The sequence below is a fragment of the Raphanus sativus genome, chromosome 6 (genome assembly GCF_000801105.2).
Source record: "Raphanus sativus cultivar WK10039 chromosome 6, ASM80110v3, whole genome shotgun sequence".
In the NCBI taxonomy this organism is placed as follows: domain Eukaryota; kingdom Viridiplantae; phylum Streptophyta; class Magnoliopsida; order Brassicales; family Brassicaceae; genus Raphanus; species Raphanus sativus.
Window position 1 is genome coordinate 11,880,504 of NC_079516.1, and position 12,473 is coordinate 11,892,976.

Sequence of the window (12,473 nt, forward strand, 5' to 3'; positions counted from 1 at the left end):
TCAGAAAAGATATAAGGATACACTTGTTTTAAGAAAAGGCTCATTCGTTTGTTTTGTCTGTCATCTGAGTTTATCTTGTGCTTCATCATATATTGGTCTGACAATACTTCGTTTTTGTTACAGCCAAGTTTTTCTTTTGTTTTCTTCTTTCTCTGTTTCTGTGTTTTGTTGGATGCAAGCAAGCCGAGTAGTTTCCTAAAATAGGCCACGGAAAGAGGTTGATCAAAAGAAAAGGCCACGGAAAGAACAGATGATTAAATACCAAATTTATGAACAATAAAGTTGGAGATACTTATCGTTAGTTGACAATCAGACAATGCTTTAAAACATGAGTAGACTCAGCATTTGGATGTGATTTTCAACCTGAAAGAAATAATAAAAGAATATTAGTTGTATGGATATTGATGCATCAGTCAAAGATCTGAACAGAGAAAAAAACGAAAATATGAAGCAATGTAGAAGAAAGAAAGATGGAGAAGGTATAATAATGCAGTTTTACATCGTGATTTTTGAACGTGGTGATTATAATGGGAGAAATTTTAGGAATATAGGTATTTGAGTTATTGAAAACTCGGGATTGAGATTGAGATTTTTCAGGAAAATAATTTTGATTAAAATATTTTGTTTAAAAACTTTTCCATGTGGCAATATTTTCGAAAAGGAAAAAAAATTAAAAAACAGGTGTCAAACACAGAATTGTCAATTGACTTCTGTTTTATTGTATAAAAGATGTATAGCCAGACACTAGAGAAAGTAGAAATATCGACCAGTTTACTAGTTCTGTTAAAGCGTAGTCAAACAGCGAAAGTAGAAATTGGCTTAAACCCTATCTAGTCCATACCTATTTTCACACTATAATTTCCAAAAGAATATAATTACAGTACTCTATTATAGAGTGAACCATTAGAACAAAATTTACTCTATAATAGAGTTATTCTATTTTTGTGAAAATTATAGTGTAAAAATATGTATGGATTGGAGATGGTCGTAAAAACACCACCAAAAGGGATAATCTCAATCACACATATTCTGTATTTAATTAGAAAGCTTTTGTCATTTTCTTTCCTGTCTTCACGAAGAAAGCTTTTGTCATCAACTTCATCACTATTCTTAGAAATGGTTGCCAATGTGTTCTTCCTGTAGGATCTTACTGGAGGCCAACCAACAATTTGTGCCCTGAAAATGTTGCAAAAACCCAAAAATACCCTTCAGCTGATGATAGATATCAAACTCAAGCAAATGATCCTACTATTTACGGTCATTACTTGCAGGCCCGGCTCAAACTTTAAACAAACCCTGTGCTAAAACGAAAAAAATACTAAATATTTTAGGTCTATTTTGATTCTTGTTTAATGAAGGGCCCTTTATATAACCAGTCTCACATGCATTACTAAAAATACTAAACTACTTTCTTCACCCAAATTCTAAATTTTGGACTCTTTTCTTATAAGAAAAATTGATTAAAAAGGTAGGACCCGGTGCAAATGCACCGTCCGCGCACCCTCAGAGCCGGCACTGATTACTTGGCTGCAGGTGGGCTAGAGCTGTTGTTTGTAGTGCTCCCCTATCCCTTTGGGATGTTTTGCGGCACTTCAGGAAACATCCAGTTTTTCTCAGCATAAACTGAATTTTTAGCTTCAGGAAACTTATCCATTGCGTCAGAGAAGCCTCTTTTGTTCCCCGAGGAGGAGGAGCAAATCTCATCGAGCTTTGCAGCAGAGCTCACTCAGTAAGTTGAGACCTGTGACCAGGAAGGCCAAGTGTCAGCTCCGTAGCCTTGAGGCTAATAGCAGCCTTGTCATCTTCTGCAAGACCCGAGAGAGAGTTGAGCTTCCAACATAAGAAGAGGAACAATCAGAGAGCCCCAAGTAGGTATGCTCCTTGAGTCTTCCTTAGATGCAATTGCTAGTAGGTGAAAATCGAGAAAACAAAACTAAACCATATCAATTACGATTTACATCTAGATGTACCTGAGGAAACATTCTTCTCCTAAACCATACGAACCAGTAAGTTACGTCGAAGTGGCAGGATTCTAAATAAGTTGATTACGTCGAAGTGGCAGGATTCTAAATAAGTTGAGAACGTTGAGAGACATGTTTGACTCTTACTAGGGCCCATACTTGCACAAGCATACAAATTACATCTAGTATAATGAGGCCTTATTTGTTTAATTCGTAGATTTAATTATAAGCCCATAGATCATTTTCTTATTACTAGGCCTGGGCCACTAAGAGCGTTTATGTAGGATACTTGGCTCCCCTTACGTAATGTATGTAAGATTAAGATATATATTTTATTTTAATGTAAGATATTTTTTTAACTTATGTAAGATATTTCTTTGTTAGAGAGTTCAATGTTGCTGTCAGTGTTTTATATTTTATATGTGCATTTTATTTGATAAATTTTATATTAAATATACACGAAACTACTACTTAATTATTTATCACATAGTTGACAAAATTTAATATATTTATCACATTGTTTATGTTTTATCGTCTTATTATGCGGTCAGGTCAAAACCACAAGCTATTAAATCGGATCCTCTCTATATAGTAATTAATTAAATCTAGTATAGGAATTCGTATAAGACAATGTAACAAGGCGTGATCATGAAAGTAGGAGAGGAACATTAAAATAGATTTGACCAAAATGAGATACACCTTCGAGTTTTCACATATAAATCTCTCGTAACATATAATTCCATCCCTCGTAATAAATTATTATTTTCCCTCTTAATAAATTATTCCATGAGATAACATATAAAGTTGTAGGTATATCTAGCTGTATATGAATTGGATTTTCTTCTTCTTCTGTATATTGAATAACACCTGTATTAGCATTTGTACCTATCTCAATGGGTCTTGGTCTACGTCAACATGGTCCCATGTACCTTAGTTTTACTTGTGCAATAGGTTTGAATTTTTCTGTAAAATATATAAATGCATAATAGATCACTTTTTCTATATAAGAAAATATCTAAGTTTCTAACTTTTTATAAGTGATGTCACCGAATCAGAAAATCGATATGCATAGTTGATTAGATTGGAGTAGAAAAGGACTGATATCACTCTCAAAACAAGCCCAGCATTTTGCATACCCTTTGAGATCGTATGGTAGATGATACAGAGTCCATTGAATTCTATGAAAGCATACATATGAATACGATAGTTAAAAAGAAACGCTTTATGGAATTTTATCTTGACAGAAAGGAAAGACACAAGTTGTAATATTAAAGTGTCAGTTGGGTTTGTGTAGTGGATAACACACTCATTGACCTTAAAAGTAACGGCGGTGACCAGTTCAAGACCCATTTACAGTTCAGACACGGAAACACGCATATAAATATAAATAACAAGTCTTTGATAAAAAAATAGCAAGTCTACTTCAATCGTTCAAGTAAATCTTGTAAAACTAATATTTTGTATATAATTTATACCAAATATGATAATGATTAGGATAAACAGCGTGAAAATGCAAAGAAACAATGTTAGTTTACTAAAATGGATGTTGTTATATTACAACCATTATAACAAAAGGAATGGTGGCAGCATGAAATAGTGTAGTTCTCATGTCAATGTGAAATATTTAATCCCGAAAGAAACAAACGTATATATAAAAAAAAACTGGGAGATCTTTTCTTTTACAAAAGTTGTGAGAACTTAGAAGACAAAAACTATTTATAACAAATTTTAGACTCTCTGAATTTGGCATTGTTTGCAACTAAAACTGCAGAAAACAAAAATACCTCTATTTAAAAAAAAGTCAGAAAAGTAAGAGTATTGTCAAATAGAAGTTCCACACGATACTCTTTTGTTTTCATTAGATTTGTATAGCAGCCGTAAAATCTACAATTTAATTTCGACTTTAGTAGTTTAAATGGGCTACTGACACTGTCCCTTGTGGCATGTGGTCAAATATTTTAGTTACTGTTATCTAGTATTTCTTTATAATTTCTAGGCATATTCAACGATCATACATGTTACGTTTGTATATATTGCTATTACATACACGTCAACCGTTATCATAAACATAATAAAATATAAACAAGCCATTCCCATGATCATATCTTGTCATGGATTTTTGTACTTTCAGTTGTTTGAGTCATTTAAAATCTACGGACTGATATTTGTCCCTTAGGAACTCAAAAGGCCAAAGGACCAACCACAAAAACGGTCAGGTACATTCTCGTAATTTCAGTGGTAGTTTTGTGTCGTTAAGGGTTTTCTTCATTAGACAGCATTTTATCGTTTCTTATAAAAATGTGAAATCTATTTTCTAATAACAATAAAAAGTAATCAAACTGAAAAACTAAAAGGAAGAAGATGGTGAGATGCAGTCACGCAGTGCCGGCAAAAGTCCCAAACATTTGACGTAAATTATGTTATTTATTTCATATTCATCCGGAAATTTTGTTTTAGTTGGTTCTATATTTTAAGTGGGGACTAGTTTGTTTTGGGACGGTGTAGGAACCAAACATAAATCGACAACTCCATACCATCTGTTTTAAGTTCATCGACTTCTACTACAAACAAAATCACTATAAATGATTTGTTCTTTTTCAAATCTATTGTATATTTTTTTTTTAGAAACAACGATCGAATACAAAAACAAAAGGACGCTCGTCTGTTCAAGGAAGAAGTACTCAACTTTTCTTCCGATCGTTTCAACTGGGCGAGCCTGTTAGCACGCGCCCACAAAAATTAATGCACGGGACCATAGAATGGCACTATTTCCTTTTCACAGAGAGTAAAAGTTTAGCTATATGCCTATATCACACGGACACAAATTGATATGGTAACAAGTCTTCGCCAAATTGTCTGTTACTATTTGCGTTCAGCATTTACATTATCAATAAATTAATTATATATTTATCAGATCAGGATACATATTAATTATATCAAGAGATGTACGAATCTCTATCAGAATTATTGTAATCTTTGAAAAATAATCAATCAGAATAGAGACAAACCATGTGATAATTGTTTTGGTTTGGTAGCATAATAGTACCCGTACCCAGCATATACTTTTCATCATATTTAAAAACGCCAAACTATTATATTATAAAATGTATAAACTCATCTACGAAATCAATGGAGTATCGCCGGTGGATATCAACGAGCTAACGTTATTCCTTCTTTTTTTGCTAAATTTTTATACCGTTATTCCTTGCATAAACAAAAAATATAGGGATTTTTCTTCGTCTTAAGTTTCAAAAAGAATAATAGAATTATGTTATGAACTCTTTCTAAGCCGACTTGATGTGTATCTAAACCGCAAAAACACGTTAGAGCATTGCATAGATGTGAATAAATGTTTCAATGTGGGGTTGATACAGAAGAGAGCATGAAATTGAAATTTCTTGAAGTGTGATTAGGGTAATTAACGAAGATTAGGTCAGGTAACAAAGGTAAAAAACGTTAACATGGTGGAGCTACAAGTCCACGTATTCTCCGTACAGGCAGCCTCCCTCTCTCCTCTTTCCGTGTACATTTTCCACTCTCTCCCCTTCTCAGATATCTTCAATTCATCTCTTTATTTTTATATATAATATAAATTTGTAATATAAAGATGAATTTTGCTGAAATAGATGTATTATAATAGAATTCTATTATTATAAAGAAAATATAGAAAAAACTATTTCAATTATATATTTGGAGATAAAATAACATTTTTCTATATTTGCTCATATAAATAAAATAAATTATTATAAAATCATATATTGATGTGTATCCACGTCAGTCCTATATTTAATTTTCAGTGGTAACTAAATTATCATCATTTAGCCAGTCTGGGTTTAGGTTTTGGCCCAAATAGTTTACATAGTGGATCGTAACAGATGATCGGTTCACCTCCTAGCATTAGTCGGAAGATATTCCAAACTCGGATCAGACAGTGTGATAGTCAGTTCACTCTATAGCACTAAATACGTTTCTCCGGAAGCCAAACGGATCAGCCGATAATTATCTTATATCTTGTTTAAGGTCACAACTATTATATATAGTTGTTATATCTTTCTAGGATGTTGTTAATCAAATTCTTTCATCTTATCATATTGTTTATAATATTATTAATCTCACTTTGTTTTGTTTTTTTCTACATAAAATAAAAATAAACAAGAGTCGAATTTCTGCATAAGAAACATCTCCAAGGAATACAAATCTGATAACATGTTAGTCTAAAACTATTTAACTAAAAATATTTTTTTAGTTCAATGTGAAACTTAATTTTTTCAGTGAAAAGTTCCTTTAAATTTTCTAACTGCAACATAATAAAATGATTAGAGAAGTGGGTTCAAAGGACAACAAGTCAAGAGACATATATAATCCTTATGTATGTTTTTTTTTTTTTAAAACCATCCTTTGATAATATAATAAACTAACGGGAATAAAATTTTCAACGGAAAAAAGAAAAGTGACGACTTTATTGTACAGCATATTTGCTTCTTTTTTGTACCGAGGATAACTTTATAACAGTTGTAAAGATAAATTAAATTAAAGGTGAAATTTTCTTTTATAAATAAGCGCTCCATATTGCCTCTTGCTTCCCCGTCCCCTGTCCTCTTTCCAAACTCAAACAAGCTCTCTTCTCTCTGTCTCTCTTCTCTCTGATTATCTCTCTAACGCATGAGAGAACTAACTCATCTCACAATCTCAGCCTTTGATTATATCGCAAGCTTAGATGGAGAACACTCAAGGATCCTCGCCGCCGCACATGGACGCTTCTCGGCCGTCACTAGGATTCCCTCTCGGCACAGCTCTGCTTCTCATAATCATTTTCAGCCTCTCCGGAATATTCTCTTGCTGTTACCATTGGGACAAACATCGCTCTCTCCGCCGTTCTTTGGCCAATGCCTCCGCTGACATTGAGTCCTCTCTGTTCAAACCTAGACATCCTTTTCCGGTAAACTCTTCTCTCCCATTTCTGAAATTATTATCTTAATTCCAAGATTTTAGAGTTTGCTATAAATTACGATTGTACCAACAAAAGAAAAAGAAAACATTTTTTTTTGATGTTTTCCTTTGCTAAATTCTCATAGAGGATTTGAAACTCGTAAGCAAAATAATTAAAGTTTTTAGTTACTAAATCTAAGTAAAACAAGCTCACAAGTTTTGTTTTAGTAAATACAAAAAGGGTTTCTTATAAATATTTTAGGAATCGGGAAGTAGGTTAAAAAGCATACAAAATAACATTTACTATCTTGATGAAAATGTAATTTAAGGACCAGACGTCGAATTTTGAAAATTTTAGTTAAATTTAGTTAGTATAAATTTCTTTTAAAAAACCTAAATATAAATCCAGTGAGTTGATTATGAACTAAAAATAACTATTGTGAACAGGATTTGAAGAAGCCCCAGGATCTAAGCATAACGGTGTTGATGCCTGGAGATAATACGCCTAAATTTATAGCATTGCCGTGTCCATGTGCCCCGCCTCGGCCGGAGAAGCTTACCGTTGATGTTCAAAGTCCACCACACTCACCGCCTGTTAAGCCCCCGCGTTTTCCAGTTCCTCTTTGTTAGGTTTAATCAGCTAAAAGATAACACAAAGGAGAAAAAAGTCAAAATATCTCGTTTTGATGTACATATGAATCATAATTTTTTTTTCTTTTGAAACTATCATAAATTTAATTTTGTTCACTGATTTATTACTATGTATTCAGTTGGCAACATTATGAAGTGGTTTGAATGTGTGAATTTTTTAATAGAGAATGACACTTATATTAATCAAATAATGATGTAGTTAGATGTTAATTTTGAAAACATGATTGTTTGATTGGTTAAAAAAAAAAAATCTCGCACACTTAATGCAGTAAATCTTTTTATGGTGGATATTGTTTATCGATTTGAGCTATATTACCTATGAATGCTGTATGCAGCAACAAAACACATGGTATTTTCGATGTCGATGTCCTAATTCTATTATGTTTCCTTTGGCTATATAAATACTTATGAAATATATATTCAAAAAGTACTTATGAAATAGACGTTAACTGAAAAAACTAATACAGTATACTTTGTCTTTAATACTATTGGTTACCAATATCAATATAGATTACTACCAATTTAGTACACCTCGAAATTTGTTTGAATTGTACCAGAAATAGCGGAGATTGCATATTTCACATTTTCGTTTTTTTAATTAGTAGTCACTCATTTTAAAAAGGTGTTTTATGCAACCACGTTTGATACTTTAAATGGAAAAACAAGCAAATCGATTAAACTGCAAGCTTGTGCGTCATATCAAGAAGCCTCGTGATTAATCATTGAACATAGTAGGCATTTCCAATATTAGATGAGTTACTTGACTTTAACAAACTACTGGATCATGACCCGCTCGACCGAGCGGGAGTCATTTTTTTTTATCTTTATTTTTACTAAATGTTATACATGATCGCCAATGTGTATTAATATAAAATTTTGATAAATAACAATGTATACTAATGTGTTTAAGTAAGCAATGTGTTTAATTACTAAATTTGATTTTTAAATTTTATAATAACGTAAAGTAGATTTTTTCTGTATTATTTAAAATATATAGTGCTATATATTTTGTATTTTCAACATTTATCATACGAAACTTATATTGGGGTATTATTTATATGAAAATATGTGTAACATAATATATTTATATATTATATAAACATATGCACACCCGCACGGGTTTTATTTTTAAAATGTATTCTATATTGTTTAGTTTTATGTAGTATCGAGTTTGTATAATTCAATTTTGTGTTTAAAGAACAATATCAAAACTGTCTTTCGTATGTAAAAATAACATTTTGTAAGCACGAGTTGTGTCTTTTTATTGTAACACAAAATTTTATATAAAACTTATGTTTTTTTGTACATTACGAAATTTAATTTCTTAAAATAATTATTACGTAATTTCAAAGCGAATTTTATCTCTGAGGTCTAATTGATATATATTATTTTTCATTTGGTTTGTTTTTAGTATTATTGTATAAGTATAATACTATACAATATTACTATATTCTATACAATATATGAAGCTATGTGTTATTTGTTTTAGAAAGTAGATTAGGCCCAACGTAGTTATAAGAATAGTCATATCTTTATGTATGTGTCTATAACTTATCTACCTAATGTTATTTATACTAATAAAATTAATATGGCCAATGAAAATATATTGATCAATTTAAAATGAATTGTATAGGGTAATAATTACCCGGTAATTATAGAACGATTAATATTTTTTAGTATTCTTAGTATATATCTTATTTAAATCGACATGTAATAAATGTAAAAATTATATATGAAATATGGACAAAAAGAAGAATTGTATTTAAGGAAATACATCAATGCAAAGTTAGACTATGGTACGTAATATATATAAAGAATGAAACATTTAATTTAAATATATGAGGTCCACCTTTAAAAATTCACTTAGAAAAAGTTATAATGTTTCTGTTTTAATAAGATAGATAGATGTATCATTATTACATTTACGGTATGGACGGACGAAGTAAACAATATAGCTCTCCATTAATTACGAAATTTTTACGATCCTTATTTTTGGCACTAAAGTTACGCATCCCAAATTGACGTCACTAGCAAGTTTCTTAGCCAAGTGCTCAAAACACATCCCCACCACTGACCCCTCCAATTTAACAATCAACTTCATGACCTAAATTCACTGTTATATATATTATTCGTATACTTTTCTGATTTGTCATTTTAAATTGAATATTGGTTTTGTTAATTCTTGGTTTGTCCTAATATTCTAATCCAAATACTCCCGAATCTGATAGATAGAGATTTTACCTTTTGCTCAAGTCCACTAATTATCAATTAAACAAAAAAAAAGAGAATACCAGTGCTAATAAATTAGGTCAGGTCGCAGGTTCGTATCAAAACTCTCTTTTTTTTAATCTTATCAAGTTTCAAATTTCAGAGGCATCACAACCACATAATAGTACTAGGAAATGTCAGAACTAACTAAATTCACTTAATCGAATGAGTAACTAAATGCTTGCAGAGAGTTTCATATATTACATCTTTCAAAAAGAAAATGCAAAGTAAACAGTGCTTGTTTCAAGTGCGTCATACACTGCAAACTACAAACTGACTGGATGGATTCCTTTGATGACGTTATCTATATGCTTCGCGGTTCTTCGGCAATAGGTTTTTTTTTTTTGGAAATTGTTGTTGTTTATGGGCATTTAATTCTGCTGGTATTCTATTAAAGAGCTTTTGTAGTATTAAATATTTCTTATATATATTACACGCTAAGAAATCAAAGTGATTACGAAGTCACCAACAAGAAGTCACCAACAAACACATGTTACCGGAAGATACTAAGAGCACCATTAACGCAGTGGTTAGTGGTGGTACTTATTTTTTTTTTTAATTAGAAAAAGCAGGAAAGAGAAAGAGAGGAAGAAGAAACAAGAAGGAAAAACGTTTGTTCAAGCGGCGTTGTTTCAACTATTTGCGGGCTCTACTGACGTGTAGCGGTCCGCGATTGGTTCTCTTTTTTTTTTTTTTTTTGTTTCAAACAAAACAAAATTAGATTAAAAAAAATAAGCAACCCAAAAGGGTGGCTGGATTGATGATGCTCTAATAGAATATCTCACCAATAACAATAAATTGTTGTACAGGGAAAATAGAAACTTTCATAACCCATGTTATTTTATGAGTGGTCGAATTTGTATTTAAAAATTAATTAACTAGCTAAACTTAATTAATATTAATATTTTCCTTTAAAATACCATTTGAAATACTTTGCAAAGAAATTGCTCTTACATGGAAGCATCTTGCGTCACTATATCTGATCTCAAGTTTTATAACCTCAAACAGGAAAAATAGGATTAATTAAGCTATCTTCTTAAAAAGATCTTATCTATATTTCGTGTCTTACAAATTATTTTATTTTCTAAGAGAGAGTAGATTTTATTCTTGAAAAACTTGCAGTACCACCTATCTAAATATTGTCATAATATTCTTGTTAAAAATACTATATTATCATGAAAAAAAAAATTCAATATAACTTACAGAAAAAAACAAATTTAATGTACTGTGTAGTCATACGAAAGCATGTGAGGGCACCGCAATCACCGCTGAAACCTATGTATCATGCCATTTCATATATTTATTTGTTTTTGTATTTTAGAGTACGGATTTTTTTTGTTTTATTTTCGAAAAAGAGCTGGAAAATTATATAAAATGTTATACTTATGATTTTTCTAAATTCATTTATTTAACATGCGTACCAAAAAAGTAAACTTACAATTCAGAGGATATTGAATAGCATGATTAATAAATAAGAAAACATGTGTTGACAAAAAAAACATGCATTTTTATATTCTTTTCAACTTTTTCATTTTTTTTTGAAATTCAGAAAATAAGAAATTTTCAAAATAACTCAACAATAAAATTCTGATCGGACCGTAAGATATGTATTTCAGCTTTGATCCACATATCACGCGAAACTGAATCATATTATTCTCAAATGTTTATATAGATATAGGTCTATATTTACGAATCTATTTGCATTCACTGCAATTATGACTCTTTTATAAATTCAAAATATAATTAAAAACCTTAACAATAAATAGTCAAATGAAATATTTATGATTTTTTTTTCAAATAACTATTTTTAATTTTTAGTCACTAAAAAAATTTTTAAAAAGGAAAATGACTAAACAATATTTCATTGAAAAGGTAAAAAAACCTTTCTACATATGCTTTATAAATACATAAACGTAAATATTATTTATAAATAGAAATAAATGAAAAAGTATATCTAATTATATGTTTTTAAATTTGAATTTTATATGTATTAAACTCTTTTGAAACTATTTTATAAAATTTTATTTTAAAATTTTTGATATTTATTTACTTTTTATTTTTAAATCTAAACTTCATCTCTATGCTTAAAACATCACACAACTTTAAACTCTAAAACTGTATTAGTTAACCTTAAGTGTATAAGTATATATTTACCATTTAATGAAATAATATTTGGTTATTTTCATTTTTAAAACCAAAAAGAATGATACTAAGAATTTTTCAATATTTAGTTATCAGTATAAATTATAATATAATTTAGATTAAACTAAAAGAAAAGAAAATGGATGAAAAGTGGAGCATAATGTAAAACGTACGGATGATAAGCAAGACAAGAGCGGGCCGGAGATTGAAGAATATCACATGGGGAAACATTTCTTATCGCTTCTTCATTTTCTGACGTCACCGTTTTCATTTTCTTTCATTCTTCTTATTCTCTCTTTCTTCTTCTTTGATAATTGTTTTTTTTGTTTTTGTTTGATAGCAGGAAGCTACAATGATATCGAACATAAAACAAAAGTATTAGATGAATGTAAAATTAGTATCGTATATCAAAATTCGACATGGACTAATACCAACCTCTGTTTTCTTTTGCTGTAAACACACAATTTGCGTATAAACATGGGATTGGCCAAATAATTATAAAGCATTCAGATGTTAAATAAT

At 30.3% G+C, this 12,473-nt stretch overlaps 1 protein-coding gene across 1 annotated transcript; it reads left to right on the top strand.

Annotated features, from left to right (window-relative positions):
* The first annotated feature begins 6,531 nt into the window (after nt 1-6,531).
* On the top strand, nt 6,532-7,694 carry LOC108807414 (uncharacterized protein At5g65660). Its single transcript, XM_018579699.2, has 2 exons — nt 6,532-6,900; nt 7,338-7,694. Exons 1-2 carry the CDS (start codon nt 6,679-6,681, stop codon nt 7,518-7,520), a joined length of 405 nt encoding a protein of 134 aa, XP_018435201.1. The 5' UTR covers nt 6,532-6,678; the 3' UTR covers nt 7,521-7,694.
* The last annotated feature ends 4,779 nt before the right edge of the window (nt 7,695-12,473 follow it).